At 41.4% G+C, this 13,987-nt stretch overlaps 1 protein-coding gene across 2 annotated transcripts in view; it reads left to right on the plus strand.

The window, feature by feature from the left end:
* ABHD2 (abhydrolase domain containing 2) overlaps positions 1 to 13,987 on the plus strand; it is a 119,890-nt gene that overhangs the window by 56,006 nt on the left and 49,897 nt on the right. For both annotated transcript variants that reach the window (XM_008070615.2, XM_021718836.1), the window contains one exon: positions 12,020 to 12,195. In XM_008070615.2, the coding sequence (XP_008068806.1) occupies positions 12,020 to 12,195 (176 nt within the window). The remainder of the gene's footprint in view (positions 1 to 12,019; positions 12,196 to 13,987) is intronic.

A 13,987-nucleotide genomic window follows, 5' to 3' on the forward strand; every position in this document is an offset into this window, starting at 1 on the left:
ACTCACCTCAGCCTCCCAAAGGCGCGGGATTACAGGCTGAGCCACCAAGCCCAGCTGATAACTAATCTTTTAAAAGAATGATAAATAAGAGTTGTCGGAGTCTCCAGAATGAAAGCATTTGTCTGTCCTCATCATGTCTATTTTATCATCCAAATAAGCACTGGACACAGTGGTCAAGGTCTCAGCTGAAGTCTCAATTCTGCCATTGACCAGCAGCGTGACCATGGCCAAACCATTAAGTCTCTGGCCTCAGGGTCCCGGTTAACAACATCTGCCCATTTCGTTATTTAAGGTAAATGAGATCAGCCAGGCTTGGTGGCTCAACCTGTAATCCCAGTACTTTGGGAGGCTGAGGTGAGTGGATTGCCTGAGCCCGCGGGTTTGAGACCAGCCCAGGCAACTTGGCAAAACCTTGTCTCTACAATAAATAAAAAATTAGCTGGGTGTGGTAACGCGTGCCTGCAGTTCCGGCTACTCGGAAGGCTGAGGTGGAAGGATCACCAGAGCCCAGCAGGTTGACACTTAAGTGGCTGTGAGTGTGCCATAGCACTCCAGCCTGGGTGAGGGGGTGAGACTCCAACTCAAAAAAAAAAAAAAGGTAAATGAGATCATGCAAAAAAAAAAAAAAAAGGATTTTTTAAAACTGTGAAGTGCTGTATAGATATAAAAATGGCAGTTTTATTTATTATGCTGTATTCAAAGAAAAAGATAAATCAATTATCGATGGTAGAACCACCGTGATTGGTACCTCAAATATCCCTGACTTCCTTTGTTAAAGGACTTGAGGGAACATTCTTAATGTATCTTAAGTTGCTAAGGAAGAGGCTTCAGGTTTCACTCCAGGTGATGTAATTTCTTTGCAATAGTAGGATTCCAGTGGTGTTTGCCTTAGCATGTATCTCATCTTGCAGATAACTAGAGCACAACTATTTCCTCCCATTTCTTTTTTCTCTTTGAAATCATGAGGCTTATCCTTACCTTGTTATGAGAGAGAAGCAAGACTACTCAGTGGACCTCCACAGGGCTCCTCAGTAAGGGGTCTGCCCAGCATCCCCCTGTCTATAGCCCCTGAGCAGACACCACATTGGGGATCTTCTCCCCTGGCCAGTTCCTTAGTTTTTAGCTTATATCATCTCCTTTGTTGGTCGCAAGTCTCTTGACTTGGGTTAGGGTAGGAAGGAAGAATATGCAAGAACAGAGTACAAGTTGGATTCTAACCACCTGCATTCCCATTGAGAAAAGGTTCAGGAGGGGTTTTGACATTTGAATATAAATATTTTCATCAGAGTCATGCTAACATTAAAGAGTTTTTCTTGAGGAAATATTTTCTGGAACAAATTCTATGGAGCCAATTTTATTCTATGATGAGTTTTTTTAAAAATATAATACAGCTAAATTTTATCTTCATCAGGGTGGTTTTCCATACTACAAAGCTTGGAAGCTTTGATACTTTTTTGTCCTTATCATATATTATGACCATAGCTTCTGCTATCATAAATTCTTTCATGACTATTTGTTTCACCAAGTCCAATTCCCTAGATTCTAGGTCTGCCTGGAATTTTATAGGCCTAAATTTTACAGGTCTAAGTGTTTTTATGAAAACTAGATTCGAGCCGGGTTCGGTGGCTCAGCCTGTAATCCCGTGCCTTTGGGAGGCTGAGGTGAGTGGATTGCCTGAGCCCACGGGTTCAAGACCTGCCTGGGCAACTTGGCGAGACCTCATCTCCACAATAAATCAAAAATTAGCCGGGCGTGGTAGCGTATGCCTGTAGTTCCAGCTACTTGGAAGGCTGAGGTGGAAGGATCGCCGGAGCCCAGCAGGTCGAGGCTGCGGTGGCTGGGAGCGGCCACTGCACTCTAGTCTGGGCAACAGAGTGAGACTCCATCTCAAAAAAAAAAAGAAAACTAGATTCGTCTGTCAATTTTTAGACAATACTCAAAGATACCACATGCAGTTTTAAATTGCCAGTTTTATTGTGAATTGATTCTTTTCACCAGTAATAGTCATTGTGAGATAAACAGGAGACTGATAGTACATATTTACCAACTAATTCATTTTTTTAAAAATTATGATTAATTTTAGAGATGGGGTGGAAAAAGAGATAGTGTGGAAGGAAATAGGCTAGAGTCAAAATGGTTGCCATCCTCAACATAATTTGTGTCATAAAGGAAATGTACATCAAAGCCAAAAAGCCATGCCACTTCATACCCACTAAGATGGCTACAGTAATTTTTTTTATAATCGATATTTTTAATTTTGATATTGTGGAGTACAGTTAAGGGTTAGGTATACAAATATGCTTCATTCGGGCCCCCTTGTTGATAACAGGTGTCTCCCCATCTCCAGACAGATGTTTACTACCATTAGTCCCATCCCCCCCCCATAGTTTCCCAACACTGTCAGTCATTTTCTTATAGTAGTACAGTAATTTTTTTAAAGGGAAGTAACAAGTGTTGTTGAGGACGTGGAGAAATTGGGACTCTTGTATGTTCCTGGTCGCAACATAGAATTACCATATGTCCCAAATATTCCTCTGCTAGGGTCATACCCAAAGAATTGAAAGCAGATATTCAAACAAAAGCTTGTTCATAAATGTTCATAGCAGTGCTACTCACAATAACGAAAAGGCAGAAAGCACTCAATGTCTTATCAGTTGATGAATGGATAAACACAATGTGGCAGGTTCATACAATGAAATATTGTGCCATAAAAAAGAATGAATTGCTGTTAACATGCTACAGCAAGGATGAATCTTGAAAACATCATACTAAATGATAAATGATAAAAGGTCACATATTGAATGATTCTATTGATATGAAATAATAGAGTATGTTGGTCCACAAGACAGAAAGCAGATGAGAGGTTGCCAGGGGTGAGGGGAGAATGGGGAGTGACTGCTTAGTGCATACAGGCTTTCCTTTTGGAGTGGTGAAATATTCTGGAACCAGACAGAGGTGATGTTACCCAATAGTGTGAATGTAGTAAATACCACTGAATTGTAGACCTTAAAATGGTTACTTCCATGTTATGTGCATTTTAGCTCAAAAAAGTAGTGGGAACAAAGTGATGGGTTCAAAATGGGCTACTTTACTCTAAGACCAGTAAAGATCATTGCTCTTAAAAACTCTATTTTTCCAGATGCCTCCTTTAAAACAACACTAGCCCCTTTGTGTGCTCAGATTTGCTTTTAGAAAGATGGATGCATGGGAAAAATATTGAGCAAGGAGGTTGCCTGTTTCTGATCTACATTGTATTGCAGGTAAAGCAGATGTTTCAGATGCTTATGAGGCAAGTAAATACATTTTGAGAAGTATGTGAAATGCCAAGGACTAGGGACAGGGATAGAAAGATGAGACTTTGGAAGAGATGGATGGGAACATGATGGTTTAATGTGGCCTATAGAGTATCGGTAAAGAAGCCTCTTAAACCAAAGATAAGCCCAGCCCAAAACCTTGAAGGTCACATTTGTCCCCTTCTAACAGCCTAGCAGCCATTCTTCCTTTCTAAGAGCTTATGAATTTCCTCTTGGGAGAGTTTTTCTCTCCCACCACATGCAGGTAATAAATCAAGGTGCCTTGCCTACCATTCTGAAATGGAAGGCCTTCCTTCTCTAGATGCCCCACTCCTGGAACGTTGACTCTTGAGTTGGGGGCAGGGGGGATGCTGCTGCTGACCGTGTAAAGAGTACATCCCTGGAGCAGCCCCTGAGTTTCTTTCCTGGATCCTGCCCTCTTTTCAAGCCTGTTGTCTAGCCTCTTGTCCATTTAGTAGTCATCCCAGCATTTCTCCGTATATTATTCCTTTCGTTACTTAAGTTAGTCCTCATTGGATTTTGTTGCTTTAACCAAAGCATCCTATCTGATAGAAACTTAAAATGCCAAGGAGTAGCTGCTGATGGGCATTTGGGCCACTGGAAAGGAGGGCCTATTGCAATTTGCTGAGATATGAGGACTCAGTCTCAGATAACATATCCTAAACATCTACTATGTGCCAAGACCTGTGCTAGGTTGATAGAGCGGGACTAGATAGAAACAAAGGGAATAACAGCTAAGTCTGGGTTTAATAGCTAGCTATAAAGGAGTTTGATTTAGGCCAGTCGCAGTGGCCCAAATCTGTAATCCCAGCACTTTGGGAGGCCAAGGTGGGCTGATTGCCTGAACCCACAGGTTTGAGAACAGCCTGGACAACTTGGCGGGACCTCATCTCTACAATAAATAAAAAAAAAAATTAGCTGAACGTGGTAGCACATGCCTGTGGTTCTGGCTATTTGGAAAGATCGCCTGAGCCCAGCAGGTCAATGCTGGTGTGGTCATGAGCGTGCTACTGCCCTCCAGCCTGGGTGACAGAGTGAGACTCCAACTCAAAAAAAAAAAAAAGTTTGATTTACAACTAAGAAACCCATTTACCGTAAGGAAGCATTGGTCATCCCCTGATTCAGGGCAAAGATGAGCATAAGTCAGCTTTATTTTTTCAACTCTTTTGAAGAGATCAGCAACCATCTGTCCTTGCTGATATGAGGTCCATCTGCCCAAAGACTCTGTGTGTGTGTGTGTGTGTGTGTGTGTGTGTGTGTGTAGGGGGATATGGGTGGGAGGAGGGCAGTTCTGTTAGTAACGCCAGATGTTGATTATAAATAGGCTCTCTGAGATAAGGACGATAGAAGAAGATAAGATAGAAGCTGGCCTCTATATTTGTTTGATCTAGCTTGTTTCTTAGTAACAAGCATTTATTAACCACTGGCCAGAGCACAGTATTGGACGAAATACAACATGGATTAGTAAAGAAGTAGGTGACATTGTTCCTGCTTTCAAAAAGTTTGGGGCAGAACATGCACAAATGCTTCAAATTGAGAACAGCCTTTAAAAAATCCAGATACAGGCTGGGCTCGGTGGCTCAGCCTGTAATCCCAGCACTTTGGGAGGCTGAGGTGAGTGGATTGTCTGAGCCCGCAGGTTTGATACCTGCCTGGGCGACTTGGCAACACCTTATCTCTACAATAAATCAAAAATTATCCGGGTGTGTTAGTGCGTCCCTGTAGTTCAGCTACTTGGAAGGCTGAGGCGGAAGAATCGCCGGAGTCCAGCAGGCAAGGCTGCGGTGGCCAGGAGCGGCCAGTGCACTCCAGTCTGGGCGACAGAGTGAGACTCCAACTAAAAAAAAAAAAAAAAAATCCAGATACAAAGACATGCAAATTTGCATAGTAATAACTGAGTGTTCTGTAAAACATGAAGAAAGTAATGGAGTTTTACTATAGGACATAATGGAGAGACACCATGTTTTTGGATGGAACAAGTCAATATTATGAAGATGTTAATTACCTCTAAGGTAATATATTTTTAGTGTATTTCTAATTTTACAAATCCCAAAATTTTCATGGAACTAAACAAGAAAATCCTATAATTCTTCTAAGAAATAAAATGCTAAAAACCTGCCATGAAAATTTTGAGAAATAGGGAAGGCAACCTGTGCTATCAACTCTAAAAATATCCCACAAAGCTGTATTATTTGAAGCAGTGTCATATTGGCATATGAATAGACAAATAGATCAATGAACCAGAATAGAACCAAATCTAACTATTTAATTGAGAACTTGGTTCTCAATTTATATTAAAGATGACAGTTGAAATCAATAGGGAAAGGATGGACCATTTATTATGTAAAGACAGTAAGCTAATCTGTTAGGAAAAAATGAATTAGATCTTTCCTTCACATAATTTACAAAAATAAGTGAACTTAATACTTTAAAAAAAAAAACTATAGGAGTAATAGAAGGAAACAATGGAAATTATATTTATAATTGGGTGTTAGAATAGCTCTTTTTAAAACAAAATGCAAAACACGGATTTTAATTTTTTAAAAATCTAGCACCAAATATAAAAATTATGTAAGATAAAATATAAAGTTAAAATATACAGTAGATTGGGAGAAAACATTGGTAACATATAATGGATAATTGCTTAGTGTCGGCATAATAAAAATAATACAAATCAATAGGAAAAAGATAAACATACAAAGAAATAAAACTATAAAGAAAAATAGACAAGGGATATGAACAGACAGTTCACAGAAGAAAAATACACATGACTAATAAACATGTTAGTCAGGGAAATGGGAATTCAAACAAACTTTTTTTTTACATTTACTGGTTTGTTATGAGGAATATTGCAAAGAATACAGATGTTTTTGGTTTGTTTTTTGTTTTTTATTTTTTTTAGTTGGAGTCTCACTCTGTCGCCCAGACTGGAGTGCAGTGGCACGCTCCTGGTCACCACAGCCTCAACCTGCTGGGCTCTGGCAATCCTTCCGCCTCAGCCTTCCGAGTAGCCGGAATTACAAGCGCGCACTACCACTCCCGGCTAATTTTTTTGATTTATTGTAGAGATGAGGTCTCGCCAAGTTGCCCAGGCGAGTCTCTAACCCGCAGGCTCAGGTAATTCACTCACCTCAGCCTCCCAAAGCGCGGGATTACAGGCTGAGCCACCGAGCCTGGTTGGATACAAATGAAAAGACATGTAGGGCGAGGCCTAAAGGAAGGGGCTCAGAGATTTCCTGCTGTCCCAGGGCACATCATTGTCCAGGAACATCTAGCATTCAGCTATCTGAAAGCTGCCCAAACCCAGTTCTCAGGGTTTTTATGGACACTTCATGACATCAGCATTCCTTCCCTTGGTGTATAAGACAGGACCCTCTCTGGGGAGAGTCTTAAGACCCACAATCAGAAAGGCAGAGTGAAAGGAGGTCTGGAGAAGGTGGGAGGCTTGACCTTAAGCCTAACAGCCAACATTGTAATAAAAGACTATAACAAGGAATATGGAAGTTATGAGCCAGGAACCATGAATGAAAACCATTATGTATAGCATGACACCAAAGGTCACCTCCTGGTTTTCAACCCAGGATCCCTTATATCAAAAGAATATAACAATCATTAATAATGTGTCCAGTTCATCATATTGCTTGAATGTCCCTCAGGATGAGGCCAGTTAGGTTTGTAGGCTTCCTTTCAATTCTGTCAATTTCCAAAAGCAGAAGTGGTCTTGGCAAGCACATAGGTTCATCCTTTTAGGCATCTGGACTAATTAAGCTAAGAGACAATGTCATCTCTTGCTCTGAGCCTCTTTCAAGGTGTGAATGTAATATTGAATTTCCCCCAACCCACTTATCCATTCCTTTGCCCTCAGCTATTATTTTTCCTTTTCTTCATTAATACCCAAACTTTTCCACCCTTGAAAGGAACTTGAAGAATCACCACTGTGTTGGTTTAGATTGTTGGTAGCACACTAGTCCAGCAAGTACCTCCTCCTCTGTCCACTCCCATTCAGATATGATAAGTTATAAAGGTACCAAACTAGTGAGCTATTTTTACCGCCAGGCAATATAGCTGCATTTACTCTTAGTCCCAATTTTGCCAGATGGAATGAAGGCACAGCCCACTACCATCAGGCACTTAGAAATTCTGACATAAGGTTTAAAGCGTACTTACAGTTTCTTGCTTAGAAATCATCCTTGCTTCTAGAACTTGTAGTTGCAGTCCTGGTCTTAGGACCACTGGATCAGATAGGGGAAAGAAAACCAACAAAAATATTTTTTTGAAGTGATCTGAGCAGGGAAAAAAATTATAGTTGTTATACCAGTGTACTCTTCCCTTAGCAAGAATTACATAGTAATACCAGCATCCTCCCCACTCCCTCTTCCCTGATCAACCAGAAATAAATAAAACAGAAAAAAAAAATCTAGTGGGAACACTCCTTTGGTCCCACGCACGGTGAGCATGAGCACACACTCCTGAAAGCATATGATCCAGCTCTTCATGTTTCATCTCCCTGTTTTAGACAATCAATGTTTCAATTGCCTGTTCTATTTCTCTATCAAACTGTTACTCTAAGGAGGACATCTCTCTGCCCATTGTTGGACATTATCCAGACCAGTGTTTCTTGATCAGAAGGAATGATTGGTCATCTAAATCCATGAAATAGCTTCTCTGTTATATTTTTCCTTTTTTAATGCCATTGTGAGGATTTTCATCTTCCACTTTAAAGTTAGTGTCTATTCCTGCCAAGACCCATTTGTAGCCTCCCAGGGCTACCAGTATCGGTCTCACATGCCAGCTATATTCCAGACCTTCCCATCAGGGAATTTGCCCCATAGCCATCAGCAGTCTCTGTCTCTCCTGCTGGTGACAGATCAGTTCCTACTGGCATAATGTGCCTGAAAGGGGTCTCTGCATAACAGTAGTACCGCCATGTCTACTCATGTCTGGGACTCAGGTGGCCATCTTGAAGGAGCACTCAAGGATATCTGCTTGTCAATGCCAGTCACTTTCCAAATCTGGAAGAGAGTTTTCCTGATGGGCATTGACTACAAACAAGAACCTTTTTTTAAACCACTGATTGGATCAACCTTAAGAAACACAAGTTGAAACAAGATACCCATTTTTGCCCATCAAAGTAGCCAGTATACAAAAAGGTTGATAATGCCAATTATTGATGAGGTTGAAGAAGACAGATATTTTCATACATCATTGGTGGAAATCTAAACACACCCTGCCAGCACAGTGGCTCACGCATGTAATCCCAGGTCTTTGGGAGGTGGAGGCAAGAGGGTTGCCTGAACCCAGGGGTTCGAGACCAGCCTGGGCAACTTGGCGAGACCTTGTCTCTACAATAAATCAGAAAAACTAGCTGAGCATTGTGGCATGTGCCTGTAGTTCCAGCTACTTGGAAGGCTGAGGCAGAGGGATGACCTGTACCCAGCAGGCTGTGGTGGCCATGAGTTGTGCTACTGCACTCCAGTCTATGCAACAGAGTGAGACTCCGACTCAAAATATGTGTGTGTGTGTGTGTGTGTGTGTGTGTGTGTGTGTGTGTATGGACCCATCTTTTCTGGAAGGCATTTTAGCAGTATGCATACAATCTAAAATGCACATAACACTTAGTTCCATTTCTCCTTCTCCATGCAAAAGCTGGCAGATCTCTTAAGGACCAGGCCAAGATCTGCACAGCTATCCTTCCACCACATTCTATCAGCCCAAACAAGTCACAGGCCAACCCGGATTCACAGGGAGGGCATCTAGCTCCGATAGAAGACTGGAATATGTAGAATTATTGGCAGCTATATTTTCAGTAAACTACCACAGAGTTAGAATAGAGTATATTCCTCCATATACCATTTTAGCAGAATCTCTTTCAGTGTTCCTATGTTTACATACATTTCAAAATATCCTATTATTTTGATCCAGGAAACTCCCTGACCTAGGCTGTGTGACTGGGCACCTATTCTGTTTTTTGCTTTTGAATTTTTTTCTTATAGGTCTGTGGACATGTTATGCAAGCAAACAAGAACATACAGTAGAACCCCTTCATAGTCAGCACAGTCCAAAAATTCAATTTTGTAAACCCTGGTGTTGTGTTATCATGAAGCTAATTAAAAATAATGTTTTCTCAGTAAATGGTAATGTCACAAAATTAAAGACTGTAAGACTTCCACTGTACATAATTGACCTCACATTGAACTGAAAAAGTCCTGAGTGATTCTGAGTCACTTGTTCCTCACACACACACACACACACACACACACACACACACACACACACACACACCCTTTGAGACATTTATCCCACCCTACTCTGAGAATGGGTTAGGTAGGCTGGAAAGTGGACAAGAGCCAAATTCCAACCATGTTATAGCTGAATTCATGTTATTATGGTACATGTTATTTAAAGTATATTTATATATATATTTTTAAAACATATTTATCTTTTTAGATTTACTAAGTGGGTGTGTATTTGTTCATTTCAGTAAGTCTCCCTAGGTGTATAACATGCGTCAAGTGCTCTGAGTATGGACCCAAAGGTATTCAAATGAGTGACAGGAGGGGTGTGCTTGAAAAGAGCTTCTAAATTAACCAAACCACCTGGGTGCTAGGGCAGAGCTGCACACCCAGAAGGGGCAACTCCCCCTGCAATATAATTAGAAGTGAGTCCCGAAAGACAAGTAATAGCTGGCCAGAAGAAACATAGGGTGTGAAGGAGAACATTCCAGGCATAGGAAACAGCTTGAGCAAAGGCACCTCAGATAAAAATAATTCAGCACAATGTGTGCCTGTTCAGGGTGGAGTTGGAGCTGATGATTTAAGTTTATTGGAGCTTAGGCAGAAAATTAAGCAAACACCAGGATATGGTTGGATTCGTAGACCAAGCTAGGACCCATGTAGTAGAGGGCCATGTCCAGACTTGTGTGTTGAGATTATTCCTCCATTGGCAGTTTGGAATAGGTGGGGGCTAGATTCAGAGGAGGTGACCTGACGTTGAGCCAGGAGCATGGCGTCAGGATGATCACATATGTCACCCTTATATGCAAAATCTGTGAATAGCCAAAAGGAAAATTTATTCTTTTGTCATATTTTCTGGGATTATATTGTATTCTAAACATGATCAGAAGATAGGCATATGAAATGTACCCATTTTTCTGACAGTTTTAACTTCAGCATATTTTTATTTTCAATTTATATTATAAACAAATTTTTTCTTTAAACTTTCCTCCAGGAGTAATCAGGAGTTTGATTCTTGGATTGTTCTCTTCCTCTACTCAAAATTTATTGTCTAACTTAGAAGTCTGAAACCTTTTTTTAAATCCTATACCTAAATCTTGTATAGTATTCAGTTGTCCAATTGACATTATTTTTATAAGCTTGCTTTTTGTTACTGTCATAATCCACTCAGCTCTTATAAAATGCCCTTGTCTGCTTTCCAAATGCCATGGCTTCTGCCCTGATATTTGCACCTGCGGTGTTATGCTGGCAAGTGGCTTCATGTTTTTAAGCTCTTAAAATACTCTTCCCTCTCCTCCCCACCCCCAAAGAGGAAGCTTGTCTGGGAACTGGCTTGCTTAATGTGATAGATTTGCTTGTCTTAACTTTTTGTAGATTTAATTACACACGCATATGAGGAGTAAATCAAAGAAGGGTTTGGGAGACTCATCTGGTTCAGAGAGAAATGAATTGGCAAAAAGCTTAAGTTAAATTGTTAATAAAATACTCACTACTGTGATACAATACAGAGGGGATGGATTGATGGCATTACTGTTTCAAATTATGTGACTCCAGTTTATATAGGAAACAAATTCTGGCTAACCTTGAAGCTTGGGCTAGAAGCCATGGACGAGAAGCCAATAGCGGTTTCAATAAATGGGATCATCTTGTACTGTGGTTGTAAACCATAACATTTCTTAATTGTAACTCGGAATACCTTCTCTTCCTGGTAACTAACTAGTTTGTGATATTTGCATTTCCTACTGGGGCCCAAAGTCACTCTGCTTTTACAAAGGACAGTTGTTAGGGAGGCCTCATGCCTTGCTTGAGGTAACAAACCTTTATCCTTTATTAATCCAACAAATATTTACACTGCTCTGCCCTTCTAGAACGTTCTCTAAAGTATGCCGCCCCCCCACCCCCCGCCACCCCATGTCCCCCTCCCACCAAGGCACTTACAGCCTCTTAGAAGAGTTTGTACCCCTTCCCAGTGTAACTGAGAGCAGTAGGTTTGGTTAGTGGAGTAACTGCTGCAGCTGTGGCCTGTCTTGTTCGGGGAGGGGAAAGAAGTGAGCATTTAGTGAGTGTGGGTACTGTGCTATTTCCTATACATTAGTTCATTTGATAACGAGTTAACCTGTCAAGGCAGAATATGTTCAAAATGTATCACTTGCTTTCTTTTCATTCCATATTATGGAAATAACATCCATGTTGAATTACTTAACACCTTAAATTGAAATCCTCTCTCTGGAAGCATGTCTTGATGGATTTCTCAACCTAATCTGATCCAGGATATATTAATAAACGGGGAAAAGGGGGTAAATCATGGCCTGGATGTAAAGTAATAAAAAAACTCATGTTTATGCTCTGTGTACCAAACTTGCCAGGAAAAAACTTAAATACTGTGGTTTGAACGACTTTTGCTTAAAGATTTTTCAGAGCATTGCTCAAGGAACGTGGAGAAGATTGACCTTGCCTTTCCTTTTTCATTAGATACATTCCACCGTTGATCTGGGGGAAAAGTGGACACATCCAGACGGCCTTGTATGGGAAGATGGGAAGGGTGAGGTCGCCACACCCTTATGGGCACCGGAAGTTCATCACCATGTCCGACGGAGCCACTTCTACATTTGACCTCTTTGAGCCCTTGGCAGAGCATTGTGTTGGAGGTGAGCAGGTTTAGGTTGTATGATTGGACCACCACTCAGAGAAGGAGCACTTGTCAATGGAGAGCACGGTATAAATGCTCAGGCCATTGACTCTGCCCGTTGTGTCAGAGGGCTATGGGGAAGTCTGCTGAGAGTCATCCCTGAGGAGCAACCCTCAAGGGTTAGCTCCAACGTGTGCTTGCCAGGCATTGAGTAAACCTTTTTTGAAAGCATCATGAAATAGTTTCTAATCCTCTTGTGAAATACAGAAGCTTGGTGTAAGGTGATGAGGGAGAACTTGGAGCCCAGGCCTCCCAGCACCAGTCCTCTGAGTTGGAGACAGCAACAGAGGCCAGACTGTTCGAAGTGCTTCATATATACTATTATCCCCTTTAATTCTCATGACAACCCTGTGAGGTCAGTGCTTTATCTTCCCCACTTCACTAATAAGGAAGCTGAAACTTGGAGATGCAGTATAGGCTGCTGTTATTTGCTGGGAAGCAGCAGATAGCAAAGGCTCTCAGGTTCCCTCTGTTAAGGTTTCCCTGGACAAAAAGATACCTTAAGGTCATATTTATCATGCAAGGAGGGTCTGGGACACCTGTTTCTGAGAACAACTCCAGTTCCCATTGCTGCTGAAATTTGGCATGTTTTTGTCCAGCCTACACAATAAGCACTCATTATACACCTCAAATAATGAAGACTTTTGAGGAAGTGAAGTTACATGCCCACGTCCTTTCGAATGACGTTCCTACCAGAAGAGAACATGTTTTGTGTTTTATTATAGTCAAAGGCACCTAGTTTTTTATAAGAGTGCAGTAATTATTTATGGGTAAATTCCAGTAAACATAGCTTTTAGGTATTTAAAGTGACTGGAACTGTTGAGTAGCTGATGACAAAGTTTAGTTTATATTCTCTCTGCCTGGAATGCTGATCCCAGACCTTCACATGGTTGCCTCCTTATCATTCAGGTCTTAGCTCAGATATCGCCTCCCCAAAGGGACCGTCCCTGACTCTTCTAACTGGAGTTTCCTTCCTAATAAATCCACAGCACCTTCTTTCTTTAGTTCTGCGTGATACCTGCTACTCTAAACTTATTTGTGTGGTTGTTTATTATCTATCTGCTAGAGTGTAAGAATCTCCAGAGTCCAGAATAGCAGACTTCCAATAAACAGTCATGGAAGAAATGAATAAATGAGTTGGTTAAGGTTTCGCATTGTGTTTATAAATCTGACCTGGTCTTTTAAATATTTATTTCTCAACCATACTCATCTAAGTATTTTCTTTCTCTTATTTTTAATGCTTTTGATTCTTCCATCACAAAGCACAGACCATCTGCTCTTCCTCTCAGGATGGAGATGGGAAATTGAAAAGTGCAGCACTCTGATTCTTTATTGTTCATATCTTTTTGTCACCCCTGTCCTAGAAAGATTTGATGAAGGAGGTTCAGGGAATGGCAGTATTTGTACCTAAGACGGGCTCCTTAAGAACTATGTCCTAGCTGGGCTCAGTGGCTCAGCCTGTAATCCCGCGCCTTTGGGAGGCTGAGGTGAGTGGATTGCCTGAGCCTGCGGGTTCGAGACCCGCCTGGACAGCGAGACCTCATCTCTACAATAAATCAAAAAATCAGCCGGGCGTGGTAGCGCGCGCCTGTAATTCCGGCTACTTGGAAGGCCGAGGCAGAAGGATCGCCGGAGCCCAGCGGGTCGAGGCTGCGGTGGTTGGGAGTGGCCACTACACTCCAGTCTGGGCAACAGAATGAGACTCCAACTCAAAAAAAAAAAGAACTATGTCCTTTTTTACCTTTTATGAT

Source organism: Carlito syrichta, unplaced genomic scaffold, assembly GCF_000164805.1.
Source record: "Carlito syrichta isolate Samal-C Ts95f unplaced genomic scaffold, Tarsius_syrichta-2.0.1 Scaffold313872, whole genome shotgun sequence".
Lineage (NCBI taxonomy): Eukaryota > Metazoa > Chordata > Mammalia > Primates > Tarsiidae > Carlito > Carlito syrichta.